The sequence below is a fragment of the Adiantum capillus-veneris genome, chromosome 30 (genome assembly GCF_014529385.1).
Source record: "Adiantum capillus-veneris isolate H3 chromosome 30, ASM1452938v2, whole genome shotgun sequence".
Classification (NCBI taxonomy): domain Eukaryota; kingdom Viridiplantae; phylum Streptophyta; class Polypodiopsida; order Polypodiales; family Pteridaceae; genus Adiantum; species Adiantum capillus-veneris.
Window position 1 is genome coordinate 58257838 of NC_140960.1, and position 24970 is coordinate 58282807.

Below are 24970 nucleotides of genomic sequence, written 5' to 3' on the forward strand. Positions count from 1 at the left end.
TCTTCATATCAAATGGCAACCCTCTTCATATCCCATATTTTCAAACACCGTGGCTTGCCAACATCCATCGTGCCAGATAGAGATCCTAGAATGACCAGTAATTTCTTGAAAGGTCTCTTTGAAAATATGGGAACAAGGTTAAGTTTCTCTTCAGCCTATCACCCACAAACGGATAGCCAAAGTGAAATAGCTAACCTTACAATTCTAGATCTACTCAAAACCTATGTTACGAAAGTAGATCAACACTCACAAAGAGAGAAGTACCTACCCCTTGTAGAGTATGCGCACAATAACAGTGTCCATACTACTACAGAGAAGGCACCTTTTGAGATCATTGAGGGAAGACCTAAAATTCCCTTGCTACTTAAGGTACATGGGATGATCTTTGTGGTTGATGAGTATAGCCGAGACCTACAAGAATCTTTTCAAAATACTAAGGAGGCTATATCCATCTCTCAACAAAGGCAAATAGCTGCTGCTAGCACAGGAGGGACTTAACTTTCAAGAAAAATGATTGGGTCCTACTCAAATGTCCCAAGGCTTGATTGAGGAAAACTACGCGGAAAAATCCTACGGGCCACCAAAAGTATTATGTTAAGCTAGCAAAAAGATACTATGGTCCTTTTTAAATCTTAAAACCAATCAACGAGATGGCCTATCAACTAAAGTTGCCTAATCATTGGCTCATACACAATGCTTTTCATGTGAGCCTACTTAAGCCTTACAAAGGAGAGCCATAAAGAGAACCAATAATTGAGGACCCGCTCGAGATCAGAGATCAAGAAGAGGTGCTCTAGCCCAAATCCATCCTTCTACATGAAGACAGGTACTAAGACATGGTAAGATTATCCGTCGGTATCTTATTAAGTTCAAAGTTTATCCTTTTGAAGATGCTAGATGGACGCAAGGAACACAACTTAAGGATAGCATGAACCTTATCAATGCTTACAATGGTTCACTAGAGTGAGCAAATGTAAATGCTTTTCAAATGAACAATGTTTTTGTCTTATAGGTTGTGCATAAATTTAAGTAGTATGCATGCTTAGAATCAAGTTTTTGATGGCTCCGAAACACCAAGTAGAATTTGTCACTCTACTTTGGGAGTATGATATGGACTAAAGAGTAGACATGCTTGCGGCAACTAAGTCTCCCAAGCACCAAATGGACTAGTCATCCATTCTAGAATGATGTCGTAGGGTAAAAAGGGATCCTCTACCCACTAAGAAACATAGAATAGTGATCAAGACTTTATCTTCTCTACCTCATAGTCGAGGACGACTATGGTTTCAAAAGAGAGGTAATGTTATAAAATCTAATATCTACCTATCCCAAATGATTTTCTTCTATTAAACTGACCATTTAAGGTGGGAAAATGAATGGGAACAAGAGTTAGAATGTAGATATGTGCTTTTAGATCTATCTCAGCATGGGATCAAAGGTAGAGAAGGCTACATCTCATTGAGGGTCCAAAAAGGAGATAGTCTACCAAAGAGCAATGAGCAGATAATGGAGCTTAAAATCCCTTAGGGTTAGCTTCATTAAAGACCTCTGAAGATTAGTGTTAAAAGTCCTTAGACCTAGGACCTTTAGGTACTTTAGACCTTAGGCAAGCTAGGCCTATGCTTGAGGTGCTTGATGACCAAGGTGCTTTTCATGCTTAAGTTGACTAAGGTGCTTGAGGTGCTTGATGACCAAGGTGCTTGTGGTGTTCAAGTCAAACATGACTGCTGTTGTTAACCATCCGCGTCCACTTCTAGTAGTCATGGGTCGGGCTTGTCGGTCCAATAGAAAAAGGGTAAGAGTGATCGCCGATGAGAGGCGCACTCTAACTGGAACATTCAAGGGTTAGTTGGCTAAGCATGGGCGCCCAATGGGTGAGCTCATATGAAAGTCACCTAAACCTAAAAATCACTCATTCTCTCATTTGTGCAATTGAAGAGTGCTCTTGCTCCATCTCCATCTTCTTCTTCATCTCCTTGTGTGTGTGTGTGTGTGTGTGTGTGAGAGAGAGAGAGAGAGTGATCAAGCATTGCGACGGCACAGCAGTGGCGAGGCGGTTGAGAGCGGCACGGCGGTAGCTCCCTCTTCTTCACGGCGAGGAATCCTCCACGAAGGTGAGCGTAGGGCGGTGAGTGACACACCCTTGCTCTCTTGAGCTTGCTGGATTAATCTAGATTTGTGCTTGCAGCCATTTGTGGCTCGCACACAGTGTATGGCAAGTCCCTTGCTTTGACACGTGCAACAGATTCACATATTTTTGGCGCCATTGCCAGGGAGATGCCCTGCACTAAGCTCGAATAGCACTCTATGCTGCTTTGTGGTGCAATGTGAGATGTAGGAAAGGAAGAGAAAGAAGGTGTGTGGCTGTTGAGAAGGATTTGTGAACTTTGTTTTTGCTGAAGTGTATTGTTTTCTGTTAATAAGGTGTTATATCTTTTTTGCTGTAATGTACAATTTTCTGTTGATAAGGTGTTAGATTTAAGGTAGTAGATCTATAATGTTAGATCTGTAAGGTGTAGTAAGTAGATCTGTTAGTTAATTAGTTGTTGTAGTACTGTGTTAAACAGTGTGTAACAGTAGCTCTATTAGTTGCAAGTAGGTAGGTTAGATGTGTATGTGTGGGCGCGACCACGACGACCTTATCCTCCAAACAAAAAAAAAACTTTAAAAATGTTAAAAAATTATTAAAAAGGAAGGACCGAGATCGAGAACATTCCCCAAGGCCAAGCCCAAGCTCAGGCTCAGGCCTCAGTCACCCTTTGGACTTACTTATTTTAGCCTCATGCCTAAGTAAAAATCGACCCTTTTGAGGACCATCAGAGCTTTGGGAGCTGAACATTGTGTTGTAAAGCACACCACAACCCCCTGAGCGATACGCTCGTTTCAAGCTATCACACGCTCTAATCCAAAAATCGATCATAAAAAGACATTAAAAAACATCAAAAAACGAGTGAAAACGGGGTGCAAAACGCCCAAAAAATCAAGCGGTTAACCTTCGAGGGTATTCGCTGACGCTTGTAGGGTGCCAAAGACACATGCATCTACACTCTGGTCGTGTGCTAGAGGCTGAGCAACTGGGGAGCACTTCGACTTACACTAGTTCTCAATACCCACCTACCTTAGGTTCCGAGCCCTCGATGGGGACCCAAGGTAGTACAACCCAAGACCCAAACATAGCGACTAGTGACTCTTCATTTGACTAAAATATTATGGAAGGGCATCCTACACCAAACCCCGAGCAAGTAAACAAAAACATACGTGTCTGGGCCCCACAACCTGGATCTAGTGTGTTTAGTCGCTTTATAGAAACCTTTAGTAGAGCTACTCACTCTGAACCTACGGCTAGTGAAGTTAACGAAGGTGAGGGAGAGGTAGATTCTCCTTTGGTATCTCAGGGGGAGCCTATACTCCCCAAGAGTGTCCATGTCCATATCCTGGCCCTTGCTTTCATGGAAGACCCTGCAAATCAATCACCCCCTGAAGTTCTACTACCCGATGGTAGGAGTCTTGCTAAGGTGCAAGAATTTGAGCGCTATATGCAAGCGGCTAGGGAGAGGGAAATGGAGAGTTTCCTAGAACAACGCCGAGCCATGAAGGGAAAGACCCCTGGGACAATAGGCATAGCAATTGAGCAATCAAGTGCTCTTGAGTTAGTAGGCAATGTGGGTCAAACTGTGGGGAACAACAATGCTTCCACCTCAAGGGAAACCTCTAGTACGCCGGGCCTAGAAGGGTTATTTCTCAACGAAAATTGGGAATATGACCTACAAATTGAAACCATGACTGACATGTACACGGTTTACACATACCATATAGGTTGGTTAGAAGTTGTACAATCTACTTCTAGCGCCACAAGTCTAGAGAAGCGGCAACAGATGGTCTGCAATGTCATCCATAACATCATCCAATCGGAGAGGCAAAATCAAGGGATTAACATTCCTTCAACCGGCCTTATGAGATTCTTGGATACGGGCAAGGCCAGATAATCGACACTATCACAGATGGAAACTCCTTCAATGAGTCCAATGGACCCTTCATATATTGTGTCGACTGGAGTTTCGATACAGTCTGAACCCACAAGTAGTAGTTTTACTTTTCCAAATCTAGCTCATCTGTCTCTCGGAGACACTACGGCTATGATACCTACTCCGGTGATGAGTACAAAAAGTACACCTTGGACCTCGTTTGTTAGCATTGGACCGCTACCTAGTAGCACAGTGCTCCCAACAATACCTACAGGTGTGCATCAAGCCTATGTACATGTCACACCTCATGCCCACGTAGCTCCCACACCCCCAATTATGCCAAGGGCTTACACTCCACAATGGCATTATCCGAGCTCTTATTCAAGTGGGACCATACCATTTAGCAATAACATGTCGTGTCCGGCACCGGCTATGCCTAGGGCCACACCTATGAACTTTGGACCACCACGTGGTACACCACCATACGAGGTATGGGACCCGAGGGCCGCCCGTATGCCAAGGCCAAGGCCAACTCCCATACCACATGTAGTTCCAAGAGCTCCTGGCAGCATTTGCTCAAACCATCGCTCGATCTATTGCTAAGAATATGCGTAACAGCCTGATAGAGAGCCTAGAAGTAAGGCAGTACAAATAGCCAAGCTCACACAAAAATTTAGTGGAGACGGGGATGTGAGAAATTATATCAAAGTGTTTGAAAATATGCATTCTCTAGGAGAACACATAACCTGCATAAGAGTAATGCTTCAAACCTAACCTTAAGTGGGAAGGTTGGGGATGGGTATAGAACCCTAAGGGTGGAAGAAAAAACAATTTACCCTACTCTTAGGAGATTGTTCTTGAAAGAATACATACGAGAGGGAGTGCTTTGGGGTGTAGCCTCTCAGCTCCAGAAAGCCCAACGAGAGGAAGGAGAGTCGGTGAGAGACTTTATTAGTCGCTTGAAGCATTTGAATTCTTGTTGTAATCCGAATGAGCGCTTCAATAATAATCAATTGCTTGATAGATTCATTAGGGGATTACGACATGAGGATATCTACAATGGCCTAGTCATTAGAGGTATCACCACTTGGGAAGCAATCACCACCAATGCGATCCAATTGGAGGATAATTTAATGATTCAAGGAGAAAGAGTGTCTGTTGAGCCTAAATCTATTAGCTCGCAAGCATCGGGGCATCAGCCAATGACCCTAAAGCCTTTTGCGAAGGAGCCAAAGATATCAGAGATGACTTTAGCAGATCTCACCAAGGCCATTCAAGAGAGTCTTAGAGACAGTCATGCTCCGCAAAACAATCGTATGTATCCAAGAAACAATGCTGCTCAGTATGCTATGGTCTGCATAGTAACAGTGAATGCCCTACTTTTAGAGTAAAATTCAATGGGAATTGCAATGTCTGTGGGAGGTATGGTCATCAAGCTAAGGATTGCATAGTATTTAAGCGCGCAATGGCCAATATACCAACCTTAGCATGGACAGACACACCACGAGTGCCTGCATTGATGTCGGCTCCACCTCTTTAACAAACGTCACAACACATGGTCCCTAGGGCCCAAAATGTTGTTCAAACAACACCCTTACCACCTCCAGTGCTAGGACCACAACCACCACATCCGAGAATCACTTTTGTGAATCAAGTGGGTTGTGAGTCATCTATTGCTTATTTGTAAGGTTGTGAAGAAGATATAGACCCTAATATTGCCTATGGGATTGATGCGCTTGAAGAAAGTCCACAATAATACATGGAGGACTATTGGGGACAAGTCGAACATGTCCTTCAAGTAGCTGCTCTTACTGCAAGAGGCCAAAATATCAATTACACTGCTAAGAGACCATCTCTTCAATACTATGAGTGTGGAGGTCCACATCGTGTGGCCGAGTGTCCTATTAGGCTACAAAAGAACGCCACACTAATGCAAAACAATCAAGTGAGCACGTCTACAATACCGATACTCATGTGTAATCGATGTGGCATAGATCATTTAATTGCCCAATGTCCAAATTATCCAAATGCGCCGATGATCACGCCATTAAACTTGATTGAGGTTATCGAGGAGCCATCACAAAGTACACCTGTGGTACCAGTAAACGTACTCAGACGATCGATGCTCCAAAAACAAAATTATATTCTTGAAGAAAGAGACACGGCATCAATTGCCCAATCTCAGAAGAAGAAGAAAACATGAAGGAAGAGATCGCAAAAAGCAGCGAAGTCAGATCCCAGTTCAAAGACCAACATAGGGACTGGTGACGACCCCATATATATGAATGACGTTGAAGAGGATTCTGATTCAGGTGAAACCATGGAGACCAAAATGACCACTAAGAAAGAAACCAACAAGGAAGATCGTCTCATGAGCCACAATGGCGAGGATATAGAAACTTATCCAAACCCTACAGAGGAGATCGAGCGAGTCAAGCAATTAAGGAGTTTGGTAGAAGATACCCAAAGGGATCTAGAATTAGCACCTAGGCAGATCCCGATTACAGAGACAACGTTCCCTACTCAACAACAACCTCACAAAGTCCATAGACCCCTAGCCATACCTAGTGTCATCCAAGAAGAAAGTGACTTAAAGTCATGGGAAAGTGGGCGTACTCACTTCTTGTTGGAAAGAATGTTTACAGAGGGACTACTTGATCCTATCGAAGAAATGGGGATCCCATCTTCCCCATGTCAAGGGACTGAAGCCCAAAAGGTGTCGTTAAACATTGTCAAATTGATGGATTTAATGGCTTCAGAAGTCAGAACCACCATCATGTCCAAACTATATGGAGACCCCGAGCTATTCTTAGCTCTTTGAGCTTTCCTCAATGGAGAACTAAAAGGCGGGCTATCACAATTTGCACAAATGTATGGAGCTATGGAGATGCCAATAGAGGAGGAACACTTAGATCCACAACCCAACCTAGATGAGAACTCTGTTATAGAAATACATGTTAACAAGTTGGGACAATACTTTGAGGGCGATGAATCCAATGCAACCATACCAATCACTACCAAGGGATTAATGGTGAAGGGAATCCTTGATGGTGGCGCTGGGATTAGCATTGTGACTAAAAATTGATGGGAAACTATGGGAAGACCTCACCTTGGGACCACAACCATAGTAGTAAAGATGGCCAATGGGTCTATTGTTAAACCTATTGGGATGCTAGAAGATCTCAAGATCGAGGTCTTTGGACATAAAATAAGAAATTCCTTCATTGTTATGGATTTCTCCAAGCACACTATGGCATCTGAGATGATCTTAGGACGTCCTTTCAAGAGGGAAGCAAAAAGGGTGCATGACTGGTCTAAAAACCATGTCTACTTGTAGTTCCAAGATTCTGTCATTCGAGTGGATCTTGTAACTGGTCGAGCACATCCTCTAGGAAACAGGTTTATAATTGATCATAGATTTGACACCACAGTTCACTCGGCCCCATTGTAGTATTGTTACACGTGTAAAGTGGACAATGACATTGGGGAAGATTCTCCTTATATGGATGTACACCTGGGATGACTGAGTCGAACAATGTGGATTCGGTCCACTTAGCAGCAACCATAGACACAACAGGGGGACGACCTGGGTAACACATGAGGGGGGTGAAATGCCACCACTTGTACCCTTAAATATGCTAGAAGCAATGCATATATCTTCTGATGACCTACAAGATGAAGGTTTGACTGGCATTGGAACCAATAGCGTCTCACAAGACTATAGCCCACACGATTTGGCGTCAGAATCATCAATTAAAATGGACTCTAAGGACGAAGAATCTAAGTTAAATGTAGTGCAAATGTAGGGACAACCATTCAAGGCCCAGTGGTACCCTAGATGACAATCTATCCAAAAGAGCAGAAGGCACAAGTAGCGATTCATCTAGTGACTCTTCACTAAAGATCGGCCATAATCGAAAATTAGACAAGAAGAGTAAGAGATATAGAGGCGATGATATCGAGCAAATGTACGTGCTAGAATAAATGAAAAGAAATCTATCGCATAATGGATTAATTATATAGAGGCATGTGATTCTCGTCAGAAGTTGGTAGATAATTGGGGTGAACCCTTCAAAGCATTATGTGGTGTAGTCCACAACCCATTGACATCGCACAACTAGAGGCTATAGAGAAGTCAAAGTTGAGCCGTATCGTAAGGAGAAAACAAAATCGAGAGTTAGCTCAACAACAAAAGAAAGCGGGAGTGAAATCACAGTCCACAGAACAACAGGATCCCACAGACTTACACCTTGCATTTGAACATTTCAAATCCTACACCACAGAGGAACGTAAGGTGTGTATACAAAGGCTCAAAGAAAACCTATCGATGGAAGCAAGGGAGTTTATGACGGTCCAGTGATAGTTAAGGAAATAGAGTTAGCAGACTCAGAAGAAGAGTTTTCATTGCCCAAGATCTGACAGAGACTGAGAAGTGTGTACTTAAAGAACTTCTCAAGTAATTCAGGGATATATTTGCTTGGACATATCATGATATGAAAGGTGTTCCACCTTCCATGGTGCAACACAAAATCCCCATGAATAGCATGGCTAAACCAGTTTAGCAATGACCCTACCCAATGAATCCTAAATATGCAAAGATCGTTCAAGAAGAGACTGAAAAGCTCGTGAAATGCGGATTCATATACCCTATTGAGCACTCAAAATGGGTTTCTCCAATAGTGATTGTGCCAAAAAAGAATGGGAAACTTAGAAAGTGCGTGGATCTCAAGAAGGTCAATGCCGCCACTAGGAGAGACCATTACCCCTTGCCATATTCTGAACATGTGCTTGAAAGAGTTGCAGGAAAGGAAGCTTATAGCTTTTTAGTTGGGTACTCTAGATACGATCAAATAACAATTGCACTAGAGGACCAAGCTAAAACAACCTTTATAACCAAATTTGGAGTGTTCGTATTTCGTGTTATAGCTTTTGGCTTAACAATGCCCCTGCTACCTTTCAAAGATTAATAAACATTGCTTTTAGAGAATATTTGAGGGAGTTTTGCGAAGCTTTCTTAGATGACCTTTGTGTTTATTCCTCTTGGAAAGAACATCTATCATGTTTACGAAAAGTGTTTGAGAAGTGCAGATTGTATCGCATCTCCTTAAACCCTTTCAAAAGTCAATTTTGGGTTAAACATGGAGCCATTTTAAGGCATCTAGTGTCCAAAAATGGGATTTCCACAGATGAGAGCAAAATTGAAGCCATTGCTGAATTATCACCGCCTACGAACTATAAAGGAGTTCAAAGGTTCATAGGCCATGTTGGTTATTATTGATGGTTTATTTTAAACTTTGTCGAGATAGCTTGTCCTTTGTACAAGCTTCTTATTGAGTTCCACTGGACCACGGAGTGTGACCATGCTTATGAGTCATTGAAAAAGACCTTGACAAGCGCTCCCATTCTACGAGTGCCCGATTGGAATATAATTTTCCATGTGGATATTGATGCATCAAACTTTGCTATTGGGTGTGTTCTAGCTCAACCAAGAGAACATAAATTGGACTACCCCATTAGCTTTGCAAGTCATCAATTGAATGATGCCGAGAGAAACTACACCACTACAGAGCGCGAATGTTTAAGTATGATTTACGAATGAAAAAATTTTGCTACTACCTTCTTGCCAACAAGTTTGTTTTCTATGTGGATCATCAAGCCTTGTTATATCTAATAAATAAACCTTGTTCCACAGGAAGAATTACACGAAGGTTGTTAATTCTCGTTGAGTTTGATTTTACCGTTGTGGTGAGACCTGGTAAAAGACATGTCATGGAGAATCATTTGTCTCACATACCCAATGGTGAAGCCCCTTCTGGAGTCAATGATAAATTGCCCGATACTTCCTTATTTCTAGTCAAGACCGTGCCTGAATGGAGTGGGAAGATTGTGAACTTTCTAGTTAATGGTTTTCCACCCAAAGAGCTTTGTAAGGACATAGCTCAAAAACTGCTAAAGAATGTGAACCTTATTCTCTTATTGCAGGAACTCTCTATAGGCTAGGGAAGGACGATATTCTAAGACGTTGTGCCCGTGAGGATGAGTATTTATACATACTGCAAGAAGCCCACATGGGTATAGCCGGAGGATATTTCTCAAGGGAGCTAACAGCTAGAAAGGTGTTGCAATCAGGCTATTGGTGGCCTACCTTATTCAAGGATGCATCACTCTTTGCAAAAGGATGTGATGAATGCCAACATTACAAGATCACACAACGAAAGGATAAGATGCCCTTACATACTATTAAAGTGACTCAACCATTTGAAAAATGGAATTTAAACTTTGTAGGCCCAATTAGTCCGGCAGCTCGTAGCACTCAATCTCGATATATTATTGTTGCCACTGACTATGTGACAAAATGGGCTGAAGCAAAAGCAACACAAAAAGTTGATGCAAAGACAATATCTAAGTTTCTCTTTGAGAATATTATCACACATTTTTGGATGCCCCTTTGAACTTGTGAGTGACAGTGGAACCCATTTTATAAATGAAGAGATAAAAGAACAAACATTAGACTTCATGATATCCCACCACAAGTCTACACCTTATTATCCACAAGCAAATGGCCAAGCTAAAAGTACCAACAAAACTCTCATCTCCATTTTGACAAAGACAGTTGAGGCTCATCGTATAGATTGGGATTTAAAGCTTACATCAGCTCTATGGGCTTATCTTACTTCTTACAAAGTGGTTATTAATTGTACACCATTCAAAATGGTATATGGCCAAGAAGCAGTTATGCAATGGGAGTTTGTAATTCCTAGTCTGCGCGTAGCTTCACAAGAAGGTTCGGATGGTAACCCTTTAGTTGAGCGCTTATACATCCTTGAGAGGTTAGATGAAGAAAGACAATTGTTTGGGAGTGCAAAATGCACTTGTGGAGAAAGATAGAAGGAAGAAATGGTTTGACCATCATTTAAAGAACAAAGATATCAATGTTGGTGATAAAGTCCTTATGTATGGAGTGCTTAATGAAAAGAAAAAGTTAAAATATTCGAGGAAATGACCATATCGAGTGTGTGAAATTACCCCGCAAGGAACCATTCGTGTGGAAACTCTAGATGTAATTGAAACCATTGGATTCCTCAATGGGAGTAAATTCAAAAGGTACTATGATCCTCTAAGATAGCAAGAGTTACAAGCCATCCATGAAAAGAAAGCGGCCAAAGAACAGGCAGAGCTTAAAAAGATCCAAGCAAGAGTTGAGGCTCGAGAAAGACAACAACATCTTGAACGCCACGAAAGCGTTTTTTGAAGACACAGATGATGATTCATTGGAATCTGAGCCACCTCTACAATATCCAATTGAACTAAATAGCCTCTATGGGAGAGTACTATATAACACATTATTGGATACGGGAGCTCAACATAATTTGTTATCCTGTGGAGTTTGGTGTCAGCTAGGAATGTTGGAATTAGGGTTGCAAGGAAACGCACACAGCTTGGAGAAGACGAAGGAAGCTCAAGGCACACAATCAAGAGTGTGTTACTTAGTGTGCAATAGAAAGATAGATAGCCCTAGAGTGATGGGCGTATATACAATGCACGGGGAAAATAACCTCCTAAAGAGGGAAAAAATACCCCGATAGTCCTAGTGTGTTCACACACATCACTACCACATGTATATGGTAACAAATCCCCCCTGGAGTGATGCGGTGAACAAGAGCTGGCACATATGTAAAGGAAAGTGCCATGCCCTGAGGACATGATCAGTCCACACAGGGGAGTAAGCCCAAAGCTTTGCGGAAAGCTTCGAGCTTCTCATGAGACAATGCCTTTGTGAAAAGATCTGCAAGGTTGTCCTGTGTTGGCACATAAGCCAAGCTGATCTCTCCTGCTGAGAGCCTCTCCCCAACATAGTGGTAATGCACCTCAATGTGCTTTGTGCGAGCATGAAAAACTGCGTTCCTCGCAACTGCCAATGCGCTCTGACTGTCAGTGTAGATAGTGTTGGCAGTGTCCTATCCAACACCTACACACTCAACCATAGCTGTGAAGATTGCCGTCTACTCAGCCTCACAACTCGAAGTGGCCACAATAGGTTGCTACTTGCTCAATCATGATATACATGAACTACCAAGCATGAAACAAAAACCACTTGTGGACACTCGCGTGTCAAAACAACCAGCCCAATTTGACAAAAGCATGTAAGTCTGGCAACAATGATCCCCCCTTGGGATAAAACAAGCCAAGATGTAAAGTGTCACTAAGGTAGCGAAAAATCCTCTTGACAGCCTGCCAATGCTTAGACCCTGGGCTATGCATAAATCTGCAGACCTGTGAGACTGAAAACTGAATATCCGACCTCGTGTTGCATACATAAATGAGACATCCAACAACAGTTTGATAAAGAGTGACATCTACAGGATCACCAGCATCATGAAGACTCAATTTCAAACCTATTTCCATGGGAGTGGCAATAGGTTTGCAATCCTCAAGTCCAAACTTACATAGCAATGACTCTATGTAATTTTTCTGACACAAGGCAATACCACCATCACACTGCTTAAACTGTATACCCAAGTAATGATGCAACAACCCCAAAATTTTCATCTTGAAAGTAGCATTCAAATCAGCCTTAAATTTAGCAATATGTCTCTCATTTGGTCCAGTGATCAACAAATCATCGACGTAAAGAACCACAATGAGAAGTACATCACCCTCACGCTTTACATACAATTTGCTTTCCATTGGATTGTTACGAAAGCCTTGTTTGACCAAATGAGTGTCAGATTTCTCATACCAAGCACGAGGAGATTGCTTCAACCCATACAAAGCCTTCTTACATCTGCACACTTTGTCCTCTTGTCCTTTCTTGACAAAACCGCAAGGCTACGTTACATAAACTTCCTCAAATATGTCACCGTTCAAGAAAGCAGTAACAATGTTTGATTGATGTACATCCCAACCAAAATGAGGTGCCAATGCACAGAGAAAACGCACAGTAGTCATACGACAAGTGGGAGCAAAAGTCTCTTCATAATCTATGCCTTTTTGCTGTGCATAACCCTTTGCAACAAGTCGAGCCTTATGGCGATCGATCTCACCATCCGCCTTGCATTTCAACTTGTAAACCCACTTCGTACCAATGGCCTTTTTGCCAGGAGGCAAATCACATAAACTCCATGTGTCATTTTTTATAAGTGCATCATATTCTGATTGCATGGCAGCCATCCAATCTTCTGAATTTTGTGCTTCATCAAAAGACAGAGGTTCCTCAACATCATGTAAGCTAGACACAGCCAAAGCATAACAATCTGATGCATAAGATGCATTGTGAGAGCCTGAACGAGTACGACTAGACAAAGGTGCATCCAATTTACTGTCATGCAATGTATGCACCAGCCATTTTGGCATACCTCTAGCCTGCTCATTTTCAACCCTTTCCTCATCAAGTACATCATGTACATCTGCATCAGTAATAGGCTGATCTGTAACATTTTCAGAAACCCCCATAGGCTATACATTTGCCTCATTGGAATTTTTATTCGTATTTCCACCACTAAAAAGAGGTAACAAAGTGTCATAAATGTTCTGTGAGCTTACATTACTGTCTCTAGTACATGACAACAAGGGTTGAACAGAATCTTCCACAAACACTACATCTTGTGAAACCAGAATAGGCTTTGTTTGTGGATGATACAACCTGTAACCTTTGCTTTCAGCACTATAACCAAAAAAAATACATTTGACAGCCTTATCATCCAATTTTTTGCGCTGTGTTTGTGGCACCAAAGCATATGCCAGACAACCAAAAACACGCATGTGCTCAATAGAAGGCTTTCTATCATGCCATGGTTCATATGGAGTAATAGACCGCAAAGCTTTCGTAGGACACTTGTTTAGTACATAAGTGGCACACATGATGGTCTCAAGCCAAAAAGAATGCGGCAAAGCTTGACTTTTGACCATACATCGTGCCATTTCCGTAAGTGACTTGTTTTTCCTCTCAGCAACACCATTTTGTTGAGGTGTATAAGGCACTGTACATTGGTGTTTTATCCCATGACTAGCCAGAAATGCATTAAATTCAAGAGACATATACTCCCGACCTCGATCGGAACGGAGGGTGCCCATAGTACATTTCGAGACATTTTTAGCCATAGCCAGAAATTGTTTGAAGCACATAAAAACTTCGGACTTCACTTTAAGCAAAAATACCCATGCATGCCTGGAGCAATCATCAATGAAAGTCATGAAGTAAAGGTAATTGCCCAAGGACGGAGTTTGCATGGGTCCACAAACATCACTATGCACAAGCTGCAACCTGCATGTGGCCCTAATTGAACCATCCTTTGGAAACTTCAAACAGTGCATCTTACCCAAAATACAGCCTTCACAAACATGTTTGACAGGTGCTTCAAGAGGCGGAGAAGCAACCGTATCAGATTTCTACAAAGGTAGCAAACTGGCAAAATTCAGATGACCAAAACGTGCATGCCAAAGTTTTGCATATGAAATAGCCCTTGAATCAACAATTGTATTTTCAAAATTTTGTCCACACTTCTCATACAAAGTGAGCTTATACAGCCCATGGTACAACACCCCAGATGCAACAATTTCATCACCAAAACTGAGATCATGACAAATACTGTATATTTGTCATCCACAAATTTGACTACAAGTCCAAGTCTAGCAAGTGCAGATATAGACAAAAGATTCTTCTTGATCCCAGGTACATAAAGTGCATCAACGAGTGTGAAAGAACTGCCATTTGCAGCAGTAAAGCACAATCTTTCCAACCCCGTGAACTGGATAAGAGGCATTGCTGGCACAAGTGACTGAATTCCCATGAGGGACAGACTCGAGAGAGGTGAACAATTCACGATGTGAGGTAATGTGCTTTGTAGCACCACTGTCAAAATACCACACATGTGAATCTGCAGCAACTGATAAGCATGCATCATGGACATCAACATTATAAGTGCACTCTGCGTTAAAAAGCCAATTCTACATCAACATCAGCATCACAGTCTCCTTTCACAGAAGACTCAACAATGGCTGCATTGTAGTGGAACCAACATTTGCAGTGGAACCATCCTCTTTCTTCGTAGCCTCTTTGGCCTTCAACTTAGGACACTGCTTGATCAAGTGATCATTAGCTTTACAATAATGGCAACGCATCTTCTTTTTGCCCTTATCACCAGAATTTCCAGACGAAGTGCTGCCAGCAGAAGCATTGGGAACAGAAGTTTTGCCACTCGCACCATAACCATAAGAAGTGGCTGCATTGTTGTTACCACCCTTTCTTTGAGAAGCAATAAAAGCATGTTCAACTGCATGCTGTCTAGTCCTGTTTTTTGTGGAAAGTGACTCTTGCAACAACAATGTGCATAATGCATCAAACTTGACACGTTCAGGATTTCCTTGGGCCATAAGTCTCCAAGTACTAGCAAAAGTCTGGTAAGAATCTGGTAAGGCATCACGAAGAGTCTGCACAAGGGAACCGTCTGAAATGACTTCAGTTGCAAAATAAGTTGCTCATTGATATCCTTGACACCAGCAAGAAAGTGTCCATATCATCTTCCTCGTGCACAATCTTCGACTCCAGCTCTTTACAAGCAATTTTAGCCTCATTTCAACTTGCATAAAGACCAGCCAAAATATCCCAAGCTTGTTTTGCAGATTTTGCTAAAAGAATGTGAAGAACAATGGTGCGCTTCACAGATAACGCAATCAATGCATGAGCCTGTGCATCCTTTACATCCCAACGAGATTATTATGTCATAGGCAAAACAACTCTAATAGCAGCAATTCTTGTAGCAAGACCTGCAACATCCTCAACATCTCCTGCATCCTCAGAACCAGGACGTACATCAATGCCCTAGACAATATTCCAGACGCCCTTTGACACAAGAACATGTTGCATCATGTAAGCCCACATAGATTAATTGTCCCCATTTAATCTGTCCTTAGCAGCAAACATCTTGAACACATCTATGTTGTTGTCAGCCATGGTAAATGTTGCACCTGATGTGAAAACTGCCCAAAAAGAGGAGAAACGAAGCGGGAACAGCACATGCTATATAGCACAAACCATAGAAGACTATCATACACCTGTTATGCAAAAAATGGCACTGACAAAAATTGTGCACAAAATGACAAAATAGCATGTGTAGTACTACCTGCAGCAGAAACGGAGGCCGAAATGAACCCGAATCAAAAATCTGACCTAAGAACGCTCGCCAAAGCTCACAGAATTTGGAGAAAGTGAGCAGGCGTGTACTGGAGCTGCTGACAACTGAGCCCACGAGGATGCAACCTGCTCTGATACCAATTGTTGGAATTAGGGTTGCAAGGAAACGCACACAGCTTGGAGAAGATGAAGGAAGCTCTAGGCATACAATAGAGAGTGTGTTACTTAGTGTGCAATAGAAAGATAGATAGCCCTAGAGTGATGGGCGTATATACAATGCACGGGGAAAACCCTCCTAAAGAGGGAAAAAATACCCCGACAGTCCTAGTGTGTTCACACACATCACTACCACATGTATATGGTAGCAAGGAAAACCACCCCTATCCACAAAGCACCATCCAAGTCAAGGGTGTGAATAAGAAGAAGACCACTGTTTTTGGAATCCTACACAATCCTGTTATTTATGACAATGGAACCGTGGTTCAAAGCTTTTTGGTCACGCCTGTTGGTACTTTGGGGGTAATATAAACGTGGGGTGCAAATGGATGTCTGCAGTCAAATGTAATATCGATTGGGAGACCGGGAGTATCACGACGCAGAAACCAACTCATGGCCCTACGGCTCAAGGAATAACACCTAAAATCGCACCTCTTCATAACACAAAAAACAACAAAATATTGCCAATCCAAAAAGTCACAACATCCTTGCCAGTAGCACAACCCTCTAAAGCTTCAACTTCCATGGCTACGACAAACAGTGCTACATCAAAGGATCCACATGATCTGACCAAAGGGTAAAAAGCAATGGGTCCCCAAGGTATCGTTATCGGACCCCCCTATGGTTCAAGTTAATTCACAAAGGAAACCTCGAAGGAAGGTGTCCACTCAGGTTAAGAAGGTGAAAACCAAATCATGTTGCATACGCAAACAACTACTAGAAGCCCAAGGCTACTATGGTGGAAATGATCAAATTCGGGTACCTAAACATAAATCGTGTCCTTCCCTATCCACTACGAAACCATGTGAGTCAAACCTTGTGATTCCAAAGCCGATGGAAGACCGTGTGAAGGGAAAGATCACAGAATGCTACACACCTATTCCAGAGCTAGTTTGGGTTCCAAGGCAAAACCAATCTATTCGGCTTAGCTTAGGAAAGGGGGAGTTCCATAAAGCTTCTAGCTCCTCATGTAATGCATCCATAGAGGTAAAAGCTTCTACACAACCTCACATACCATAGGAGCCTCCATGAAGCTACAAAAGATTCGACATCTCTCATTGTTCAATTATTACCGGATGCACTACTTCAAGTTCGCTCATGAGAGAGTACCTTACCACCCTTGCAATGAGGCACCCAAGGTAATAGAGAACTATTGGCTAAAATCCTCACCTATTATCAATTGGAATAATTGGTTTCAAAAGGTCATGACATCCTTTTAAAGTATGATCTACCCAAGGAAGGGGGGAGTCACGTTAGCCTATTGAATTATTTTCCTCTTACCCTTCTTTCCCTGACCTTTCGATTTTAGAGATTGTATATATATAGATACATAGTAACTAACCACCCTAGTTTAAAACAAAATAAAAATTAAAAAATAGTAAAGAGCAAGAGCAATTAGCAAACGAGTGTGCACAATACTAGTCAAAATCATTGACCCATGCCTACACATGTCACATCAGGTACATTGAAACAGAACCCTATGTCATCAAACACCTAACCATCCTCTATTTGTGTTCACAGATATGGCTGATTCTTATGAATATTCTTTTTACTTGTCCCAAGTAATGCATTTATGTTATCCTCATATTTCCTCTGAATTGGATTCGGTTGAAACACTCGCTTGGGAGAGAAATGTTGAGGAGTTAGAGTGGTTGGTCCGCCTCTTGACTACGACGGATCCCTATTCTATTGAGGAAGTTCGCCCAATTGCCCAAGTTCATCCGTTTGCCCAGGCTGAGTATGTACGCATCGTGACATTCCTAATACTATTCTGCACGGAAGAGGACAAGGACGATAATGGTGATTGGACAGACGAGACACACAGTCTTACCGAAGAGGATTACACCTACCTTGATGATGAGGATGGCGACCTACCGATCAAGCTCTCCAACCTCCACTTACTTTGATCCTCATCACTCGAGTGATGGAGGGTAGGTAGGACTAGTACGATAGGAGTGTTTCTGTTTTAGAGTTTAGTGATTAGCAAAGTTCTTTTTTCCCACTGATGTGCCTCTAGAAGATGTATGTTTGGTGGTGACTATTGTTGCAGTTTGTGACTACATAAGGATGCCTTCAAAGGATAACGACAATGGATGTCTACATGTTACAACGGACGTTCTCCATTATATCAGGTGTACTACTTCCTTTATCTATGCTTTCCATAGTTGCATGTTTGCATCTTGTCATTTGAGTTTCTAACAATGCATAAAATTTATGACGTTATGACATTGCCAATTTAGATGCTATAATTTTTTCAAATTTCTAGTATCTTGTTCTTCTCTTTGAGTTTGGTCCATTAGTTGGCTTTAAGTAGGTATCAAGACCTTAGGTTAAACTAGGCCACTTAATTGCTGACTTTAATTCCTAAATAGTCTATTAATTGTAGTAACTTTAGTAATGTTTTAAGCTATGAGGATATAGTTCTCTCTAGCTTATTCCACCTAACTGTGACTTGTGTTGTGGAAGTTCATGTGTTAAGCTAAAATTTGAGACCTCGAGTCTCTCGACTAGTTTATGCTCAAGCTGGTATTTGAGACCTCGAGTCCCCCAGCTACTTGTAGCAACTATGACAACAACAAAAAAGAAAAAAGAGAAAACAAAAAGCAAATAACACAAACTTCCTTGTGTTTTATGTTGATCACACTTAAGTGGTATAAGTGACACGATCACTAGTCTTTAGACCCGACGAGCATTCCTAGGGTTAACTACTCTTTAGTCAACATTTTTTAATTAAAGTTGGTCAATCTAGTACTTACTTTAGTCCTAGCTCTTGTGTACTTCTCTTATAGTCAACCTAATAGACCTTAATTCAATTGCATTTCATTCAGGTACTCCCCTTTCCAAGTTGGCAATGTTACAATTCATGAATTTTTCTTTGCATTTCCTAGAATATCATGCATGCATCTCACTTATTGCATGCCTGCACATGCTGCCTTTGAGCTTTCACAATGTTGTTTTTCTTACGCTACTACAGGTACTCCTATCGTGGATCCCAATGCTGTACTGTTATATTCCGAGGGCGGAATCTACATTAGGAAGGGGGGCATGTTAACCACCGAGGTCCACTTCTAGTAGTCATGGGTCGGGCTTGTCGGTCCAATAGAAAAATGGTAAGAGTGATCGCCGACGAGAGGCACACTCTAACTGGAACATTCAAGGGTTAGTTGGCTAAGCATGGACGGACAAGTGTGAATGGGCGAGCTTATATAAAAGTCACCTCAACCTAAAAATCACTCATTCTCTCATTTGTGCAATTGAAGAGTGCTCTTGCTCCATCTCCATCTTCTTCTTCATCTCCTTGTGTGTGTGTGTGTGTGTGTGTGTATATGCGTGAGAGAGAGAGAGAGAGAGAGAGAGAGAGAGAGAGAGAGAGAGAGAGAGAGAGAGAGAGAGAGAGCATTGTGACGGCACGGTGGTTGAGTGCGACACGACGGTAGCTCCCTTTTCTTCGCGGTGAGGAATCCTCCACGAAGGCGAGTGTATGGCGGTGAGTGACACACCCTTGCTCTCTTGAGCTTGCTAGATTAATCTGGTTGTGTGCTTGCATCCATTTGTGGCTCGCACACAGTGTACGGCAAGTCCCTTGCTTTGACACGTGCAACAAATTTGCACACCTACATAGAAGGGGGCGAGCCCTAAGAGTAGGGGATGAGAGAGAACACACACACACACACACACACTCAAGCCAAGCCCAAGACTCAAGAGGCATAAAGGACACATGTCAAGCCCCTAGCCCTGTTGCCCTCATAGTGTGCCTGAATCCTATTGGATGGCCTATAGGGGGACCCAATGAGATTTTTGATGCATTTAATTAATTATTTAAGCTCTCTCTCTCAAAGGGAAAAAGAAGGACACTTGTCTAAATGCTACCCCTATTGCTTGATATGATCATAGCTTGTGATTGGTCAGGCCTGGCTTGGACCAATAGGGTGCAAGCTAGAGTAAAGAGAGAGAGAGGTCGACTAAGGCAAGGGGGAGCCCTCCTTTTTGCACATTCTCCCACACACACATACACTCTCTCATGTGTTGAGCAAGAACTTCATCTCCTTTTCCAAGCTTGAGAAGTAGAGAGCCTACACCAACTCCTCTTGGCTATGGAATGCAAATCCAACCAAGAGCCATGATTCAAAGCAATGATTTCATCTCCATTACTATGCTATGCTATGCTCTAAGAGTAATGATATGTGAGAAGACTATTTCTTTCTCGTAAGATACATCTTTTCCCTCTCCCCTTCCCTCACTCCCTGCTAGCTCTCTCCACCTTTGAAGGTGCTTGAGGTCTTGGGATTGAGGTCGGGGACAAGTTAATGTTTTTGTAAGTTAGTTATGGGCATAATATTGGTGCATGAAGCTTATCATCTTCATGGCATCAACAAGGTCTCAAGGAACACAAAGCATGTATTGTACCAAGTCTTTTCAAAAGCCTTTTGGAGGGGGAACCGCGGCTCCAAGTAAATCGGGGCCTCAATTGTTGTCAATTTCTCTAATTCTCTCTCTCTCTCTCGCAAGTATTGTTCATGCCAAGCTAACTAGGTATAATGTGTATTTTGCTACCTTCAATCAAGTACTCTCCTTACGTTCATTAAGAATCCTCTCAAGGAAATGATCACTACTGCTACTTTAATTCCGCTACAATCAGTGTTATTAGCCATATTCCGTTACAATGCTTTCTCTAATATGTTTCATTTTTAGTCTAGCCAAAAACCCTTTAGAAGTACCATGAATATCTTAAAGCTCTATATGCCGAAGTAAGACTCTGTCTCTCTTAGCTAGCTGCTTCATCGTGATCCTTAAGTACTTGTCTTGCTTCAGCTAGTCTCCCCATTTGCGACTGATCTAATTGTTTTACATCATGACCATACACATCCATAATACATTCAATTGCATCCTTAGATTATTGTTTATTGAGGTTAGCCATATGTTTTCAACATCCCTACATGCGTGAGCAAAAAGATTACCATGCCTACAAAGGATGCCTCTTTCACAAGCAAGTGAGTGGTGACAACACTTTCAAACAATTTATAATGCAGCAGGTTATTATTCACCACTATGCAAAGAACCACAACTTTTGTATCTTTTCCCATTAAATAAGTTCTAAAATTGTAAGCTCTAGGTTTAGTCTTCAATGTAGTTCAAGTCTTGAAGAATCTCTGGTTCCCGTTTCACTTTGGGTAATGCATATGTGTACTCACGCTGTCTTGTTGAGTAGGGGCTTGAGTTCTCATGTGCACATGAGTTCCTATTACACAATTGCAGAACTTTATGTGCTAGTGTCAATGTGCATACACATCCCATACACACACATACCCTAACACACGTGAGAAAATGCATCTTGCTCACAAAAAAGTTGGTATAGACCTTTAGAGTCGTGCTTCCACATAAGTGCGATAAGTTGACATGCATGGTGGGAAATTTTCTTAGGATGTGGTCACACAAGCATAGTTATTCATTTTATTGATAACTTTGTCTCACAGTAATAAAGACGACGCAACTAAGCCCTCAGTTTGAGACATCTATGGTCACCCGCGCCATGGTTTGTTGAGATTACTGGTAGGTGCATGCAGGCTTTAACGTGTCGATGCACCCACTTGCGCGTGGAGAAAATATTAGCTAATGATGGGCCCACACTATGCATAACGAGTTGTATTGCTGAAGAGCCACACCGGACAACACATGATTGCGTCAACAACTGCTACCTTTATTAATGGTTACAAAATCGATAAGTTATGTAACTATGCCGATTTCAGCATAATTGCCAAAAGCTCATGCATAGTACAACTATGCCTACCCCCTTTCCTTGGGTGACTCTAACAAACATAGAAGACACATAATCATTTGCAAAAGCTCATGCATAGTACAACTATGCCTCCCCCTTTCCTTGGGTAACCATAGTAGACATAGAAGATGCATAGTTATCTGTACAAGGAACTAAGGCCCGTGTCTGATGAGGGCGGATGACCTTCCACCAGGCTGACGTGGCTCAATTAGCACGGTTGCCTTTGGCAATGACTATCACACAAGGCGGACAGACTCCATGGTTGTAGTCGATCTGGAAGCCAGCTCGTGTCCAAGATTCTCTGCTTTTGTGGGTGAACCCCCCCCCCCCCCCCCTTCCCCCCCTTGCCCGACACTTGCCCAAGGTACTTCTAAGCGCTGATTGGTTGCGCAATTTCCAACAGCCTATTTTCTCGTAGCTATTCTTCACTCAGTGTGAAAGTGAGGTCCGACATCCTTCGTGCACAGGAGAAAGGTGAACGCCCAAGCTTCGACAGGTCACACTTGGCTGCCTGCCATGTGTGACAGAGGCCTAATAACCATGCAGTGTGTGACCACCATCTTATCTACACAACATTTTGATCAATATCCACGTGGCAGCTAACAAAGACGGCACAAGGATCGCCAAGTAAGAAATGCTTACGTGTCACTTCTCAAGGGCCATGACTGTCATTTTTCTTTGATTAGGGCTTCTACTACGGAGACTCCATCGTCACGCAGAAGGAGATGCACATGCTCAGGTCCGCACGCAAGTGCACACACACGCTCGGAAACACACAGTATACGCATTTGCGATAACCGACCTCTTTCGTGTACACACACACACACACACACACACACACACACAGACACACGCTTGCTCATCAAACGCAGAAATTCACCCGCGATTGGAGGTTTTTAGAGAGCTTGAGCGCAGAGGGCTTGTCGTTCGGGATTTCCAGGTTGTATCACTTTCTAATACTTTGCATACCGTTTTCGACATCAACGTATACGAAAGGTTTTCATCGCAGGAAGACACTGTACATAAGCGCAAGAGGTACCTTTTGATTGCTACCTGCTGCTCTTCCGCTACAAGGCACCCTGCTCCTATCAGAAGGATTTCAACAGAGGGGCCAAGTCCGTTGTACAATAAACACTGTAGATACCTTTTGATTGCTATCTGCTGCTCCAAGGCACCCTCCTCCTATCAGAAGTATTCAACAGAGGGGCCAAGTCCGATGTACTATACTTACTGACACATTTTTAATATTTCCCAATTCAAAAGGTCTCCTACTTGTACAGAGTTTCCTCGTCTTCTACTTGTACAGAGTCCCTCAGAGCTGCCGAGACACAGCTATCTTCTTTCTCTTCACCTTTGTATATAGCCGCCTAAAGTAGCCAAACTAGGAGGAACCCTAACATCTGAGTACATCCTAACGAAGGCTTTCTCCTTGACCTGTTCATGAATAACTCTCCCCTATCCTTTCTAGAGCTTGTGTGGTTGTTTGTCATAGTGCGACATTGAAAGAAGTTCCTACAGGAGAATGCAGGGATTTGTGGACAGTGTCCTGGGAGTTGCAAAAGAGTAAGGAGCTCATTTCTTGAACAGGATAGATGCTTGTTTGTAGTCACTTCTTTGTCGCTCGTGCTCAACATACCTTGGTGTTAACATTTGCTTGTCAAAATATAACTGCTACTATTTACCATTATGCATTTTATACAAAGCCAATCTGGGCCTGTTTGGTATGTATGTGTGTGTGTGTTTTGTGTTCACCTTCCTTTTTTTTTTTTTGGGGGGGGGGTTTGTAATGCAGCAAAATCTTCCTCACTGCTGGTTTCTTGTGCATTCCAGGTCATTGAAAGCTTTTAGTCAAGAAGCTTTTAGCAACACCATAAAGCTAATCAATGGCATATCAGCTTTGATTCTTACATTTTTGCCGGGAAAGGCAACTATTTTGGAAGGTGTTCAAGGATGGGAGTTGCGGCCTACTTTAAGAGCACCTCGCTTACCTCGGTGGATGGAAGAGTATGACCTTAAAATTAAAATCAACCTTTTAAGCTTAATGAATGTGTATGAGGGACATTTAAACACTGAATTTTTTTCCTGATTGCAGTGGTGTGTCATCATTCAATCAGTTCATTCATGATTATGCTGCTAATTCAGATAAAGATTCAGATTCAGAATATGAGTCAGGGCTAGAAGATAATGACAGTTTTGCACCATCCTCGCCTTCTTCTCAATCTTCTCATATTTCAAGAGCAAGCTCTTTTCAATACGAGAGGAGAAACATGTTTAGTTTCAAGGCAGGTACATTTTCAAGGGCTGTACCTGGTTTTCTAAAGCAACTGCTTGGCATTTCTCCCACACAACAACCAAGAAGGGCAGATCCCCCCAGACGTAGTGGTTCATCTGGCAGCTTGTATCGTATGTATGGTTTAGCAAGCAAAGGGCTTACGAGTGTCAGAGACTTTGTTGTTCATAAGAAAACTGACAGGAGAAGAGGAATTATAGAGGTTTGTATGTGTGATTGCAATCTTATTGTATCAAAACTCAGCATGAGGTGAGCTCTTCACAGCTTTATAAGGTTTTGTACAGGATATGCAGCTCATTGTGGAGCTCTCTATTGAGAGAGTGTTTGATGTTGTCCGCAAGGTGCTTCTGTATTGCCTTTCGCCCTTACAAACTGTAAAGTTTTTGACTGGGAAGCTCTTTACTCATCCTAAGAGGAAGGAAGAGAGTGCAAAAGTTCAGACAGCAACTTTAGGTGATTCAAATCCGGCTCCTTCAATGAAAAAAGAGAAGTATCACCCAGCCATGAACACGGATGCACGTTCTTGTGAAGATTTCATCACGGATATTGGGTATGCTCTGGAGTATTTTGTGCAGAAATTTATCCATGCT

General features: G+C 42.3%; 1 protein-coding gene across 4 annotated transcripts in view; it reads left to right on the forward strand.

The window, feature by feature from the left end:
• Positions 1-22753: 22753 nt before the first annotated feature.
• Positions 22754-24970, forward strand: part of LOC147418023 (uncharacterized) — a 65545-nt gene continuing 63328 nt past the window's right edge. The window contains exons 1-5 of one of the 4 annotated variants that reach the window (XM_086506543.1): positions 22754-23030; positions 23100-23653; positions 23921-24094; positions 24183-24582; positions 24665-24930. In XM_086506543.1, coding sequence (XP_086362669.1) covers positions 23613-23653; positions 23921-24094; positions 24183-24582; positions 24665-24930 — 881 coding nt within the window. In that variant the 5' untranslated portion in view covers positions 22754-23030; positions 23100-23612. Of the gene's footprint in view, positions 23654-23920; positions 24095-24182; positions 24583-24664; positions 24931-24970 lie in introns of all 4 variants that reach the window. The other 3 variants (XM_086506545.1, XR_015187237.1, XM_086506544.1) reach the window with 3 other exon arrangements.